Source organism: Panulirus ornatus, chromosome 7 (genome assembly GCF_036320965.1).
Source record: "Panulirus ornatus isolate Po-2019 chromosome 7, ASM3632096v1, whole genome shotgun sequence".
NCBI lineage: Eukaryota > Metazoa > Arthropoda > Malacostraca > Decapoda > Palinuridae > Panulirus > Panulirus ornatus.
Genome location: NC_092230.1, coordinates 47238314 through 47250700, shown reverse-complemented (window position 1 = coordinate 47250700; position 12387 = coordinate 47238314). Strand labels below are relative to the sequence as shown.

At 41.4% G+C, this 12387-nt stretch overlaps 1 protein-coding gene across 1 annotated transcript in view; it reads left to right on the top strand.

The window, feature by feature from the left end:
• Positions 1-12387, top strand: part of Pcif1 (Phosphorylated CTD-interacting factor 1) — an 80621-nt gene that overhangs the window by 50246 nt on the left and 17988 nt on the right. The window contains exon 12 of the mRNA XM_071663724.1: positions 1176-1289. Within this exon, the coding sequence (XP_071519825.1) occupies positions 1176-1289 (114 nt within the window). The remainder of the gene's footprint in view (positions 1-1175; positions 1290-12387) is intronic.

Sequence of the window (12387 nt, the reverse complement as noted above, 5' to 3'; positions counted from 1 at the left end):
AAGACCATTTTTGTGATTTAAACTTAAGTAATGGGTAGTGAATCATGATCCAAACAAATTATTTTTGTGGACCTAGTATAACAAAGGATGGCCTGTTATGATAAGCACATTATAAAATTAGTTGTCCCTTTTATCAGTTTTTGGAACTCAAAAAACATTGTCATAATTTTTGTTGCAATGATTCATAGTGCAAAGTGAAACAGCATAGTACATGCATGAAAGCATTTTGAGCGGAATGCTTTACTGGATGTTTTAAGGATATATGAGGGTAGGTGGACAACTGTTGAATTATGTGAAAGTCTTCCACAGAGGAGCAAATGCATGTGTAGGAGTGAATGGAGAGTTGACTGAAAGTCTCATACATATGGATGAGGTATGCCTATGGGTGTGAGCCACAATGGTATCTCACCTTTGCTCTGAAAGGGAGAGGGTTGGGAGTAAATATGAATAAGGGCAAGGTTATTAGGTTTAGTATGGTTGAGGGACAAGGTAATTGGGATGTAAGTTTGAATTGAGAAAAATTGGAGGAAATGAAGTGTTTTAGATACCTGGGGATGGACTTTGCAGAAATTGGATACCAAAGGTTTTGGGAGCGATGAAGAATGTGTGGAGGGAGAGAACGTTGTCTTGGAGAGCAAAAGTAGGTATGCTAGAATGAATAGTAGTTCCACCAATATTATATGATTGCGAGGCATGGGCTATGGATGGGGTTGAGTGGAGGAGGGTGGATGTGTTGCAAATGAAATGTTTGAGGGGGAGGGAGGGGGGTGCCGTTTCATTTGTGGCAGGGTGGCAACGGGAATGGATGGGGGCTGCAAGTATAAGTGTGAACATGTGTATATATGTATATGTCTGTGTATGTAGTATATGTATGTATACGTTGAAATGTATAGGTATGTATGTGCATGTGTGGGCGTTTATGTATATACATGTGTATGTGGGTGGGTTGGGCCATTCTTTCTTCTGTTTCCTTGCGCTACCTCGCTAACGCGGGAGACAATGACTAAGTATTATGAAATATAAAAAAATATATAACAATATAACTGAACTGGTGTTAGTGTTAGTACTGTATTTTTCTTTTCTGAGACTAGAAATACATCTTTAATGTAATGTTATCTGGAACAAATGTGCATGAAGTGAGCTTGAACTGACTTAGCGTATTTTCTCTTCCCCAGGAGCAGCTTTATCGTTACAATTGTTTTGATGACCGAAAATTTGAGTTGTTCCTGCCAAGAGTGTGGTGTTTACTAAAGCGCTACCAAACGCTCCTCGGGACCAACCCTAATGAGGTTAGTAATCTTTTTTTATCTGATGTTTTATTACATATAGTGATGTCTTGTTTCTAAATGTAAAGAAGGCATGTTAGAATCTTACAGAAAGTTTGTTACAGAAAATATATATAACTAGTAGGTTTAACTATACTGCTTGGGAAAAAAAAATGGCTTTTAAGAAAAAGGTTTTATTTCAGAATGGCATTGTTTTTAATTTCCAAATGGTCTTCAAGGCCCGCTATTGAAAATTAAAATGTGATAATTTTTTGAGATGAATAAATCATGAAACTGTTGCAAGTCTGAACATTGAAAGACAGCCTTTGTTGGCCATTAAGGCTGGACTCTGGCATCCTTAGATCCTGCCTTTTATCTTGTGGTACCTTCATTTTTGCTTATAGGTACTTTGTCACCTATTTTGAATGAGTGTAGTGGACTAAATATAATCTATAAGACTGGGTGGAACTTTGATGGCATTTAGCAGCCTTTGGTGGCCTCAAAATACTGTTCAAGGCTAACATGTGGTAGCCTTAACTTCTTGCCCATATTCGGAAGTACCTGCCTCCAGAGTGTGAGTCTTCTAAGTGCCACATGAAGCTGCAGTAACTGTGAACCTTGAAAGATTGCCTTTATTGGCTCTAGTACCTTTGGATCCTTCATAGGTCCAAACCATTTCAGCTCTCTCACTCACAACCTTTTTATTACCACACCTCTCTCTAACCCTTTTATTACTTATTTGATCAAACCACCTCACACCACACATTGTCCTTATACATTTCCTTTCCAAAACATCCACCCTTTTTGGCATGCCCTTATATATAGCCCATGCCTTGCATCCATATAATATTGTTAGGACTTCTATACCGAGTAGGTAGTAGCTGGTAGGCAGTCACCAACATGGGAGGTCTATTACCAGTACTACCTGCCTGGATATTGAGAGGGTTAATGATGGGTGTGTAGTGAGCAAGCACTTCAGTAGTTATCAGGTTGCACTCCTTTGACCCAGGTAGCTGTCTTTTCTTTCTGCCTCACCCACAAGAGGAGTGCTGGCATTCTGTCAACAAACGTACATTTTCTCCTTGTCGCACATAACACTTGACAACACTTAACTCACACAACTCATTCTTTGTAACTCTAAATTCTCCTACAGTGAGTGCCATATGCTAACCCTGCCTTTTGGCAAAATGGTAAAGAGCCACAGATATAAGTGGTAGGTAGGAACATTAGACAGGAACATAATGTAGAAATATTAGGCACCAATAGTAGGTAGGAGCATTAGGTAGAAGTAGTAGATTGGAACATTAGGTAGTAGTTGGTAGGTAGAAGCCTCAGAATACACCGTGCTAGAGTTGCCCTCTGCTAGTGGCCTGTTAAGGATGAGGTACTAAAGGCTAAGAAGTTGCACTGAGATTCAATAGTTATAGAGACACTTTTGCCATGGCCACCCCTTGAGGGAGTTCCCAAAGGGAATGGGTATCAAAGATATAGATAGATAGATGGACTATACCCTCAAACATGCCCATTTTTGCCCCTCAAGATAACGATCCTTCCTTCTGCTCATTCTTCAGTGCTCTTAGAACATTTGCCCCCCTCACCCACCTTATGACAGTTCCACTTCCATGGTTACATTTGCTGCCATGTCCGCTACCAGGTATTTTAGCTAAAACACTTCACTTCCTCCAAGTTTTCCCCTTTCAAACTCACACCCTAATTAACCTGATCCTCCATCCACATAAACCAAGTAACCTTGCTATTATTTACATTTACTCTCACCTTCTTTTTGCATGTCTTCCAAACTCAATCACCAACTTCTGCAGTTTCTTACTCAAATCAGCCATCAATGTTGTATTATCAGCAAACGACAACTGACTGACCTCCCAGGCCCTCTCATCCCCTACAGACTGAATACTTGCCCTGCTCTCTAAGACTCTCGAATTTACATCCCTCCACCCCAATCCATAAACATGTTAAACAACCATGGTGAAATCAACCAACACCCCTGCCTCTAACCAACTGTCACTTGAAATAATTCATTCTCCTCTCTTATTACTTGTGCACATACCTTACGCACTTGATAAAAACATCTCTGATTGTAGTAGCTTTCCTCCTACACTGTAAATTCTCAAGACCTTCCACAAGACAACTCTATCAACCATATCATATGCCACATACAAATTCATGTTTCTCTGAAGTATTTCTTACATATTCTTTAAAGCAAGCACCTGATCCTTACATCTTTTACCACTTCTGAAACACATTGCTCCTGCTTATTCTAATGGTCTCTCCATGCCCTCATCCTCTCAGTCACTACCTTCCCATACAGCTTATTAGGTACACCCAACATTTTTTTTTTTCTTTAAGTTATGTCAATTTGTTTATGGATGGGGTGGTTAGGGAAGTAAATGCAAGAGTTTTGGAGAGGGATGAGTATGCAGTCTGTTTGGGATGTGAGGGCCTGAAGTGTCAGTTGCTGTTTGCCAGTGATACAGCACTGGTGGCTGATTCAAGTGAGAAACTGCAGAAGTTGGTGACTGTGTTTGGAAAAGTGTGTGAAAGGATAAAGTTGAGAGTAAATCTAAATAAGAGCAAAGTTATTAGGCTCAGCAGGATTGAGGAACAAGTTAATTGGGATGTAAGTTTGAATGGAGAAAAATTAGAGGAAGTGAAATGTTTTAGATATGTGGAAGTGGACTTAGCAGCAAATGGAATCATGGAAGCAGAAGTGAGTCACAGAGTGGGGGAGGGGGTGAAGGTTTTGGGAGCAATGAAGAATGTATGGAAAGAGAGAACGTTACCTCGAAGAGCAAAAATGGGCATGTTTGAAGGAATAGTAGTTCCAACAATATTATATAGTTGCAAGACATGGGCTATAGATAGGGTTGTATGGAGGAGGGTGGATGTGTTGGAAATGAAATGTTTAAGGACAGTATGTGGTGTGAGGTGGTTTGATCAAGTAAGTAATGAAAGGGTAAGATGTGTGGAAATAAAAAGTGTGTGGTTGAAAGTTGAAAGAGCAGAAGAGGGTGTATTGAAATGATTTGGAAATATGGGGAGAATGAGTGAGGAAAGATTGACAAAGAGGATATATGTTTCAGAGTTTGAGGGAACAAGGAGAAGCGGGAGACCAAATTGGAGGTGGAAGGATGGAGTGAAAAAGATTTTGAGTGATCAGGGCCTGAACATACACGAGGATGAGAGGCATGCAAGAAATAGAGTGAATTTGAACAATGTGGTATACCAGGGTCAACATGCTGTCATTGGACTGAACTAGGGCATGTGAAATGTCTGGAGTAAACCATGGAAAGGTCTGTGGGGCCTGGATGCGGAGAGGGAGCTGTGGTTTCGGTGCATTACACATGACAGCTAGAGACTGAATGTGAACAAATGTGCTCTTTTCTGTCTGTTTTCCTGGTGCTACCTCATTGAAGCAGGGGCAGTGATGCTGTTTCCTGTGGGGTGGGGTAGCATTGGGAATGGATGAAGGCAAGCAAGTATGAATATGTACATGTGTATACGTTCCTATGAGTCCACGGGGAAAATGAAACACGAAAAATTCCCAAGTGCACTTTCGTGTAATAATCACATCATCAGGGGAGACACAAGAGAGAAATATAACAGTCAGTTGATATACATCGAAGAGATGAAGCTAGGACGCCATTTGGTAAACATGTGATTGATGTTTTGGACAATCACATGTTTACCAAATGGCATCCTAGCTTCGTCTCTTTGATGTATATCAACTGACTGTTATATTTCTCTCTTGTGTCCTCCCTGATGATGTGATTATTACATGAAAGTGCACTTGGGAACTTTTCGTGTTTCATTTTCCCCGTGGACTCATAGGAATATCTTGATCACGCGCAAAATTGTGATACTTTTCAAAATGTGTATACATGTATAAGTCTGTGTATGTGTATATGATGATATGTATATGTGCATGTATGTGCTGTCAGTGGATTGAATCAAGGCATGTGTATGGGGGTGGGTTGGGCCATTTCTTTCGTCTGTTTCCTTGCGCTACCTCGCAAACGCGAGAGACAGCGGCAAAAAAAAAAAAAAAAAAATATATATATATATATATATTTTATTTTTTTTATTTTGCTTTGTCGCTGTCTCCCGCATTTGCGAGGTAGCGCAAGGAAACAGAAGAAAGAAATGGCCCAACCCACCCCCATACACATGTATATACACACACGTCCACACACGCAAATGTACATCCCTATACATCTCAATGTACGCATATATATATACACACACAGACACATACATATATACCCATGCACACAATTCACACGGTCTGCCTTTATTCATTCCCATCGCCATATATATATATTTTTTTTTTTTTCAAACTATTCTCCATTTCCCGCATTAGCGAGGTAGCGTTAAGAACAGAGGACTGAGCCTTTGGGGGAATATCCTCACCTGGCCCCTTTCTCTGTTCCTTCTTTTGGAAAAATCAAAAAAAGATAGAGAGGGGAGGATTTCCAGCCCCCCGCTCCCTCCCCTTTTAGTCGCCTTCTACGACACGCAGGGAACACGTGGGAAGTATTCTTTCCCCCCTATCCCCAGGGATAATATATATATATATATATATATATATATATATATATATATATATATATATATATATATTTTTTTTTTTTGCCGCTGTCTCCCGCGTTTGCGAGGTAGCGCAAGGAAACAGACGAAAGAAATGGCCCAACCCACCCCCATACACATGTATATACATACGTCCACACACGCAAATATACATACCCACACAGCTTTCCATGGTTTACCCCAGACGCTTCACATGCCCTGATTCAATCCACTGACAGCAAGTTAACCCCGGTATACCACATCGAACCAATTCACTCTATTCCTTGCCCTCCTTTCACCCTCCTGCATGTTCAGGCCCCAATCACACAAAATCTTTTTCACTCCATCGTTCCACCTCCAATTTGGTCTCCCACTTCTCCTCGTTCCATCCACCTCCAACACATATATCCTCGTGGTCAATCTTTCTTCACTCATTCTCTCCATGTGCCCAAACCATTTCAAAACACCCTCTTCTGCTCTCTCAACCACGCTCTTTTTATTTCCACACATCTCTCTTACCCTTACGTTACTTACTCGATCAAACCACCTCACACCACACATTGTCCTCAAACATCTCATTTCCAGCACATCCATCCTCCTGCGCACAACTCTATCCATAGCCCACGCCTCGCAACCATACAACATTGTTGGAACCACTATTCCTTCAAACATACCCGTTTTTGCTTTCCGAGATAATGTTCTCGACTTCCACACATTCTTCAAGGCTCCCAGAATTTTTGCCCCCTCCCCCACCCTATGATTTCCGTGGTTCCATCCGCTGCCAGATCCACTCCCAGATATCTAAAACACTTTACTTCCTCCAGTTTTTCTCCATTCAAACTTACCTCCCAATTGACTTGACCCTCAACCCTACTGTACCTAATAACCTTGCTCTTATTCACATTTACTCTTAACTTTCTTCTTTCACACACTTTACCAAACTCAGTCACCAGCTTCTGCAGTGCGGTTTCAGAAGTGGTAGAGGATGTGTGGATCAGGTGTTTGCTTTGAAGAATGTATGTGAGAAATACTTAGAAAAGCAAATGGATTTGTATGTAGCATTTATGGATCTGGAGAAGGCATATGATAGAGTTGATAGAGATGCTCTGTGGAAGGTATTAAGAATATATGGTGTGGGAGGCAAGTTGTTAGAAGCAGTGAAAAGTTTTTATCGAGGATGTAAGGCATGTGTACGTGTAGGAAGAGAGGAAAGTGATTGGTTCTCAGTGAATGTAGGTTTGCGGCAGGGGTGTGTGATGTCTCCATGGTTGTTTAATTTGTTTATGGATGGGGTTGTAAGGGAGGTAAATGCAAGAGTCCTGGAAAGAGGGGCAAGGATGAAGTCTGTTGGGGATGAGAGAGCTTGGGAAGTGAGTCAGTTGTTGTTCGCTGATGATACAGCGCTGGTGGCTGATTCATGTGAGAAACTGCAGAAGCTGGTGACTGAGTTTGGTAAAGTGTGTGGAAGAAGAAAGTTGAGAGTAAATGTGAATAAGAGCAAGGTTATTAGGTACAGTAGGGGTGAGGGTCAAGTCAATTGGGAGGTGAGTTGAATGGAGAAAAACTGGAGGAAGTGAAGTGTTTTAGATATCTGGGAGTGGATCTGTCAGCGGATGGAACCATGGAAGCGGAAGTGGATCATAGGGTGGGGGAGGGGCGAAAATTTTGGGAGCCTTGAAAAATGTGTGGAAGTCGAGAACATTATCTCGGAAAGCAAAAATGGGTATGTTTGAGGGAATAGTGGTTCCAACAATGTTGTATGGTTGCGAGGCGTGGGCTATGGATAGAGATGTGCGCAGGAGGATGGATGTGCTGGAAATGAGATGTTTGAGGACAATGTGTGGTGTGAGGTGGTTTGATCGAGTAAGTAACGTAAGGGTAAGAGAGATGTGTGGAAATAAAAAGAGCGTGGTTGAGAGAGCAGAAGAGGGTGTTTTGAAATGGTTTGGGCACATGGAGAGAATGAGTGAGGAGAGATTGACCAAGAGGATATATGTGTCGGAGGTGGAGGGAACGAGGAGAAGAGAGAGACCAAATTGGAGGTGGAAAGATGGAGTGAAAAAGATTTTGTGTGATCGGGGCCTGAACATGCAGGAGGGTGAAAGGAGGGCAAGAAATAGAGTGAATTGGAGTCATGTGGTATACAGGGGTTGACGTGCTGTCAGTGGATTGAAGCAAGGCATGTGAAGCGTCTGGGGTAAACCATGGAAAGCTGTGTAGGTATGTATATTTGCGTGTGTGGACGTGTGTATGTACATGTGTATGGGGGGGGGGGGGTTGGGCCATTTCTTTCGTCTGTTTCCTTGCGCTACCTCGCAAACGCGGGAGACAGCGACAAAGTATAAAAAAAAAAAAAAAAAAAAATATATATATATATATATATTTTTTTTTCTTTTTTGCTTTGTCGCTGTCTCCCGCGTTTGCGAGGTAGCGCAAGGAAACAGACGAAAGAAATGGCCCAACCCACCCCCATACACATGTATATACATACGTCCACACACGCAAATATACATACCTACACAGCTTTCCATGGTTCACCCCAGACGCTTCACATGCCCTGATTCAATCCACTGACAGCACGTCAACCCCGGTATACCACATCGATCCAATTCACTCTATTCCTTGCCCTCCTTTCACCCTCCTGCATGTTCAGGCCCCGATCACACAAAATCTTTTTCACTCCATCTTTCCACTTCCAATTTGGTCTCCCACTTCTCTTCGTTCCCTCCACCTCCGACACATATATCCTCTTGGTCAATCTTTCCTCACTCATTCTCTCCATGTGCCCAAACCATTTCAAAACACCCTCTTCTGCTCTCTCAACCACGCTCTTTTTATTTCTACACATCTTTCTTACCCTTACGTTACTTACTCGATCAAACCACCTCACACCACACATTGTCCTCAAACATCTGATTTCCAGCACATCCATCCTCCTGCGCACAACTCTATCCATAGCCCACGCCTCGCAACCATACAACATTGTTGGAACCACTATTCCTTCAAACATACCCATTTTTGCTTTCCGAGATAATGTTCTCGACTTCCACACATTCTTCATGACTCCCAGGATTTTCGCCCCCTCCCCCACCCTATGATCCACTTCCGCTTCCATGGTTCCATCCGCTGCCAGATCCACTCCCAGATATCTAAAACACTTTACTTCCTCCAGTTTTTCTCCATTCAAACTTACCTCCCAATTGACTTGACCCTCAACCCTACTGTACCTAATTACCTTGCTCTTATTCACATTTACTCTTAACTTTCTTCTTTCACACACTTTACCAAACTCAGTCACCAGCTTCTGCAGTTTCTCACATGAATCAGCCACCAGCGCTGTATCATCAGCGAACAACAACTGACTCACTTCCCAAGCTCTCTCATCCCCAACAGACTTCATACTTGCCCCTCTTTCCAAAACTCTTGCATTTACCTCCCTAACAACCCCATCCATAAACAAATTAAACAACCATGGAGACATCACACACCCCTGCCGCAAACCTACATTCACTGAGAACCAATCACATTCCTCTCTTCCTACACGTACACATGCCTTACATCCTCGATAACTTTTCACTGCTTCTAACAACTTGCCTCCCACACCATATTTTCTTAATACCTTCCACAGAGCATCTCTATCAACTCTATCATATGCCTTCTCCAGATCCATAAATGCTACATACAAATCCATTTGCTTTTCTAAGTATTTCTCACATACATTCTTCAAAGCAAACACCTAATCCACACATCCTCTTCCACTTCTGAAACCACACTGCTCTTCCCCAATCTGATGCTCTGTACATGCCTTCACCCTCTCAATCAATACCCTCCCATATAATTTACCAGGAATACTCAACAAACTTATACCTCTGAAATTTGAGCACTCACTCTCATCCCCTTTGCCTTTGTACAATGGCACTATGCACGCATTCCGCCAATCCTCAGGCACCTCACCATGAGTCATACATACATTAAATAACCTTACCAACCAGTCAATAATACAGTCACCCCCTTTTTTAATAAAGTCCACTGCAATACCATCCAAACCTGCTGCCTTGCCGGCATATATATATATATATATATATATATATATATATATATATATATATATATATATATATATATATATATATATATATATATATATTTATATTCTTTTTTTATTATACTTTGTCGCTGTCTCCCGCGTTTGCGAGGTAGCGCAAGGAAACAGACGAAAGAAATGGCCCAACCCCCCCATACACATGTATATACATACGTCCACACACGCAAATATACATACCTACACAGCTTTCCATGGCTTACCCCAGACGCTTCACATGCCTTGATTCAATCCACTGACAGCACGTCAACCCCGGTATACCACATCGCTCCAATTCACTCTATTCCTTGCCCTCCTTTCACCCTCCTGCATGTTCAGGCCCCGATCACACAAAATCTTTTTCACTCCATCTTTCCACCTCCAATTTGGTCTCCCTCTTCTCCTTGTTCCCTCCACCTCCGACACATATATTCTCTTGGTCAATCTTTCCTCACTCATCCTCTCCATGTGCCCAAACCACTTCAAAACACCCTCTTCTGCTCTCTCAACCACGCTCTTTTTATTTCCACACATCTCTCTTACCCTTACGTTACTCACTCGATCAAACCATCTCACACTACACATTGTCCTCAAACATCTCATTTCCAGCACATCCATCCTCCTGCGCACAACTATATATATATATATATATATATATATATATATATATATATATATATATATATATATATATATATATATATATATTTTTTTTTCGTCTGTTTCCTTGCGCTACCTTGCAAACGCGGGAGACAGCGACAATGCAAAAAATATATATATATATATATATATATATATATATATATATATATATATATATATATATATATATATATATATATATTTTTTTTTGCATTGTCGCTGTCTCCCGCGTTTGCAAGGTAGCGCAAGGAAACAGACGAAAAAAAAAAAAAATATATATATATATATATATATATATATATATATATATATATATATATATATATATATATATATATATTTTTTTGCATTGTCGCTGTCTCCCGCGTTTGCAAGGTAGCGCAAGGAAACAGACGAAAGAAATGGCCCAACCCACCCCCATACACATGTATATACATACGTCTACACACGCAAATATACATGCCTACACAGCTTTCCATGGTTTACCCCAGACGCTTCACATGCCCTGATTCAATCCACTGACAGCACGTCAACCCTGGTATACCACATCGATCCAATTCACTCTATTCCTTGCCCTCCTTTCACCCTCCTGCATGTTCAGGCCCTGATCACACAAAATCTTTTTCACTCCATCTTTCCACCTCCAGTTTGGTCTCCCACTTCTCCTCGTTCCCTCCACCTCCGACACATATATCCTCTTGGTCAATCTTTCCTCACTCATTCTCTCCATGTGCCCAAACCATTTCAAAACACCCTCTTCTGCTCTCTCAACCATATATATATATATATATATATTTCTTTCTTTCAAACTATTCGCCATTTCCCGCTTTAGCGAGGTAGCGTTAAGAACAGAGAACTGGGCCTTTAAGGGAATATCCTCACCTGGCCCCCTTCTCTATTCCTTCTTTTGGAAAATTAAAAAAAAATAATGAGAGGGGAGGATTTCCAGCCCCCCGCTCCCTCCCCTTTTAGTCGCCTTCTACGACCCGCAGGGAATACGTGGGAAGTATTCTTTCTCCCCTATCCCCAGGGATAATATATATATATATATATATATATATATATATATATATATATATATATATATATATATATATATGTGTGTGTGTGTGTGTATATGAGTGGATGGGCCATTCTTTGTCTATTTCCTGGTGCTACCTCTTTGATGTTGGAAACAGTGATGAAGTATGATAAAATAACAAATATAAGTATATTCTTATCCCTGGGGATAGGGGATTAAGAATACTTCCCACGTATTCCCTGCGTGTCGTAGAAGGCGACTAAAAGGGGAGGGAGCGGGGGGCTGGAAATCCTCCCCTCTCGTTTTTTTTTAATTTTCCAAAAGAAGGAACAGAGGGGGCCAGGTGAGGATATTCCAAAAAAGGCCCAGTCCTCTGTTCTTAACGCTACCTCGCTTTCCATGGTTTACCCCAGACGCTTCACATGCCCTGATTCAATCCACTGACAGCACGTCAACCCTGGTATACCACATTGATCCAATTCACTCTATTCCTTGCCCTCCTTTCACCCTCCTGTATGTTCAGGCCCCGATCACACAAAATCTTTTTCACTCCATCTTTCCACCTCCAGTTTGGTCTCCCACTTCTCCTCGTTCCCTCCACCTCCGACACATATATCCTCTTGGTCAATCTTTCCTCACTCATTCTCTCCATGTGCCCAAACCATTTCAAAACACCCTCTTCTGCTCTCTCAACTATATATATATATATATATATATATATATATATATATGTGTGTGTGTGTGTGTATATGAGTGGATGGGCCATTCTTTGTCTATTTCCTGGTGCTACCTCTTTG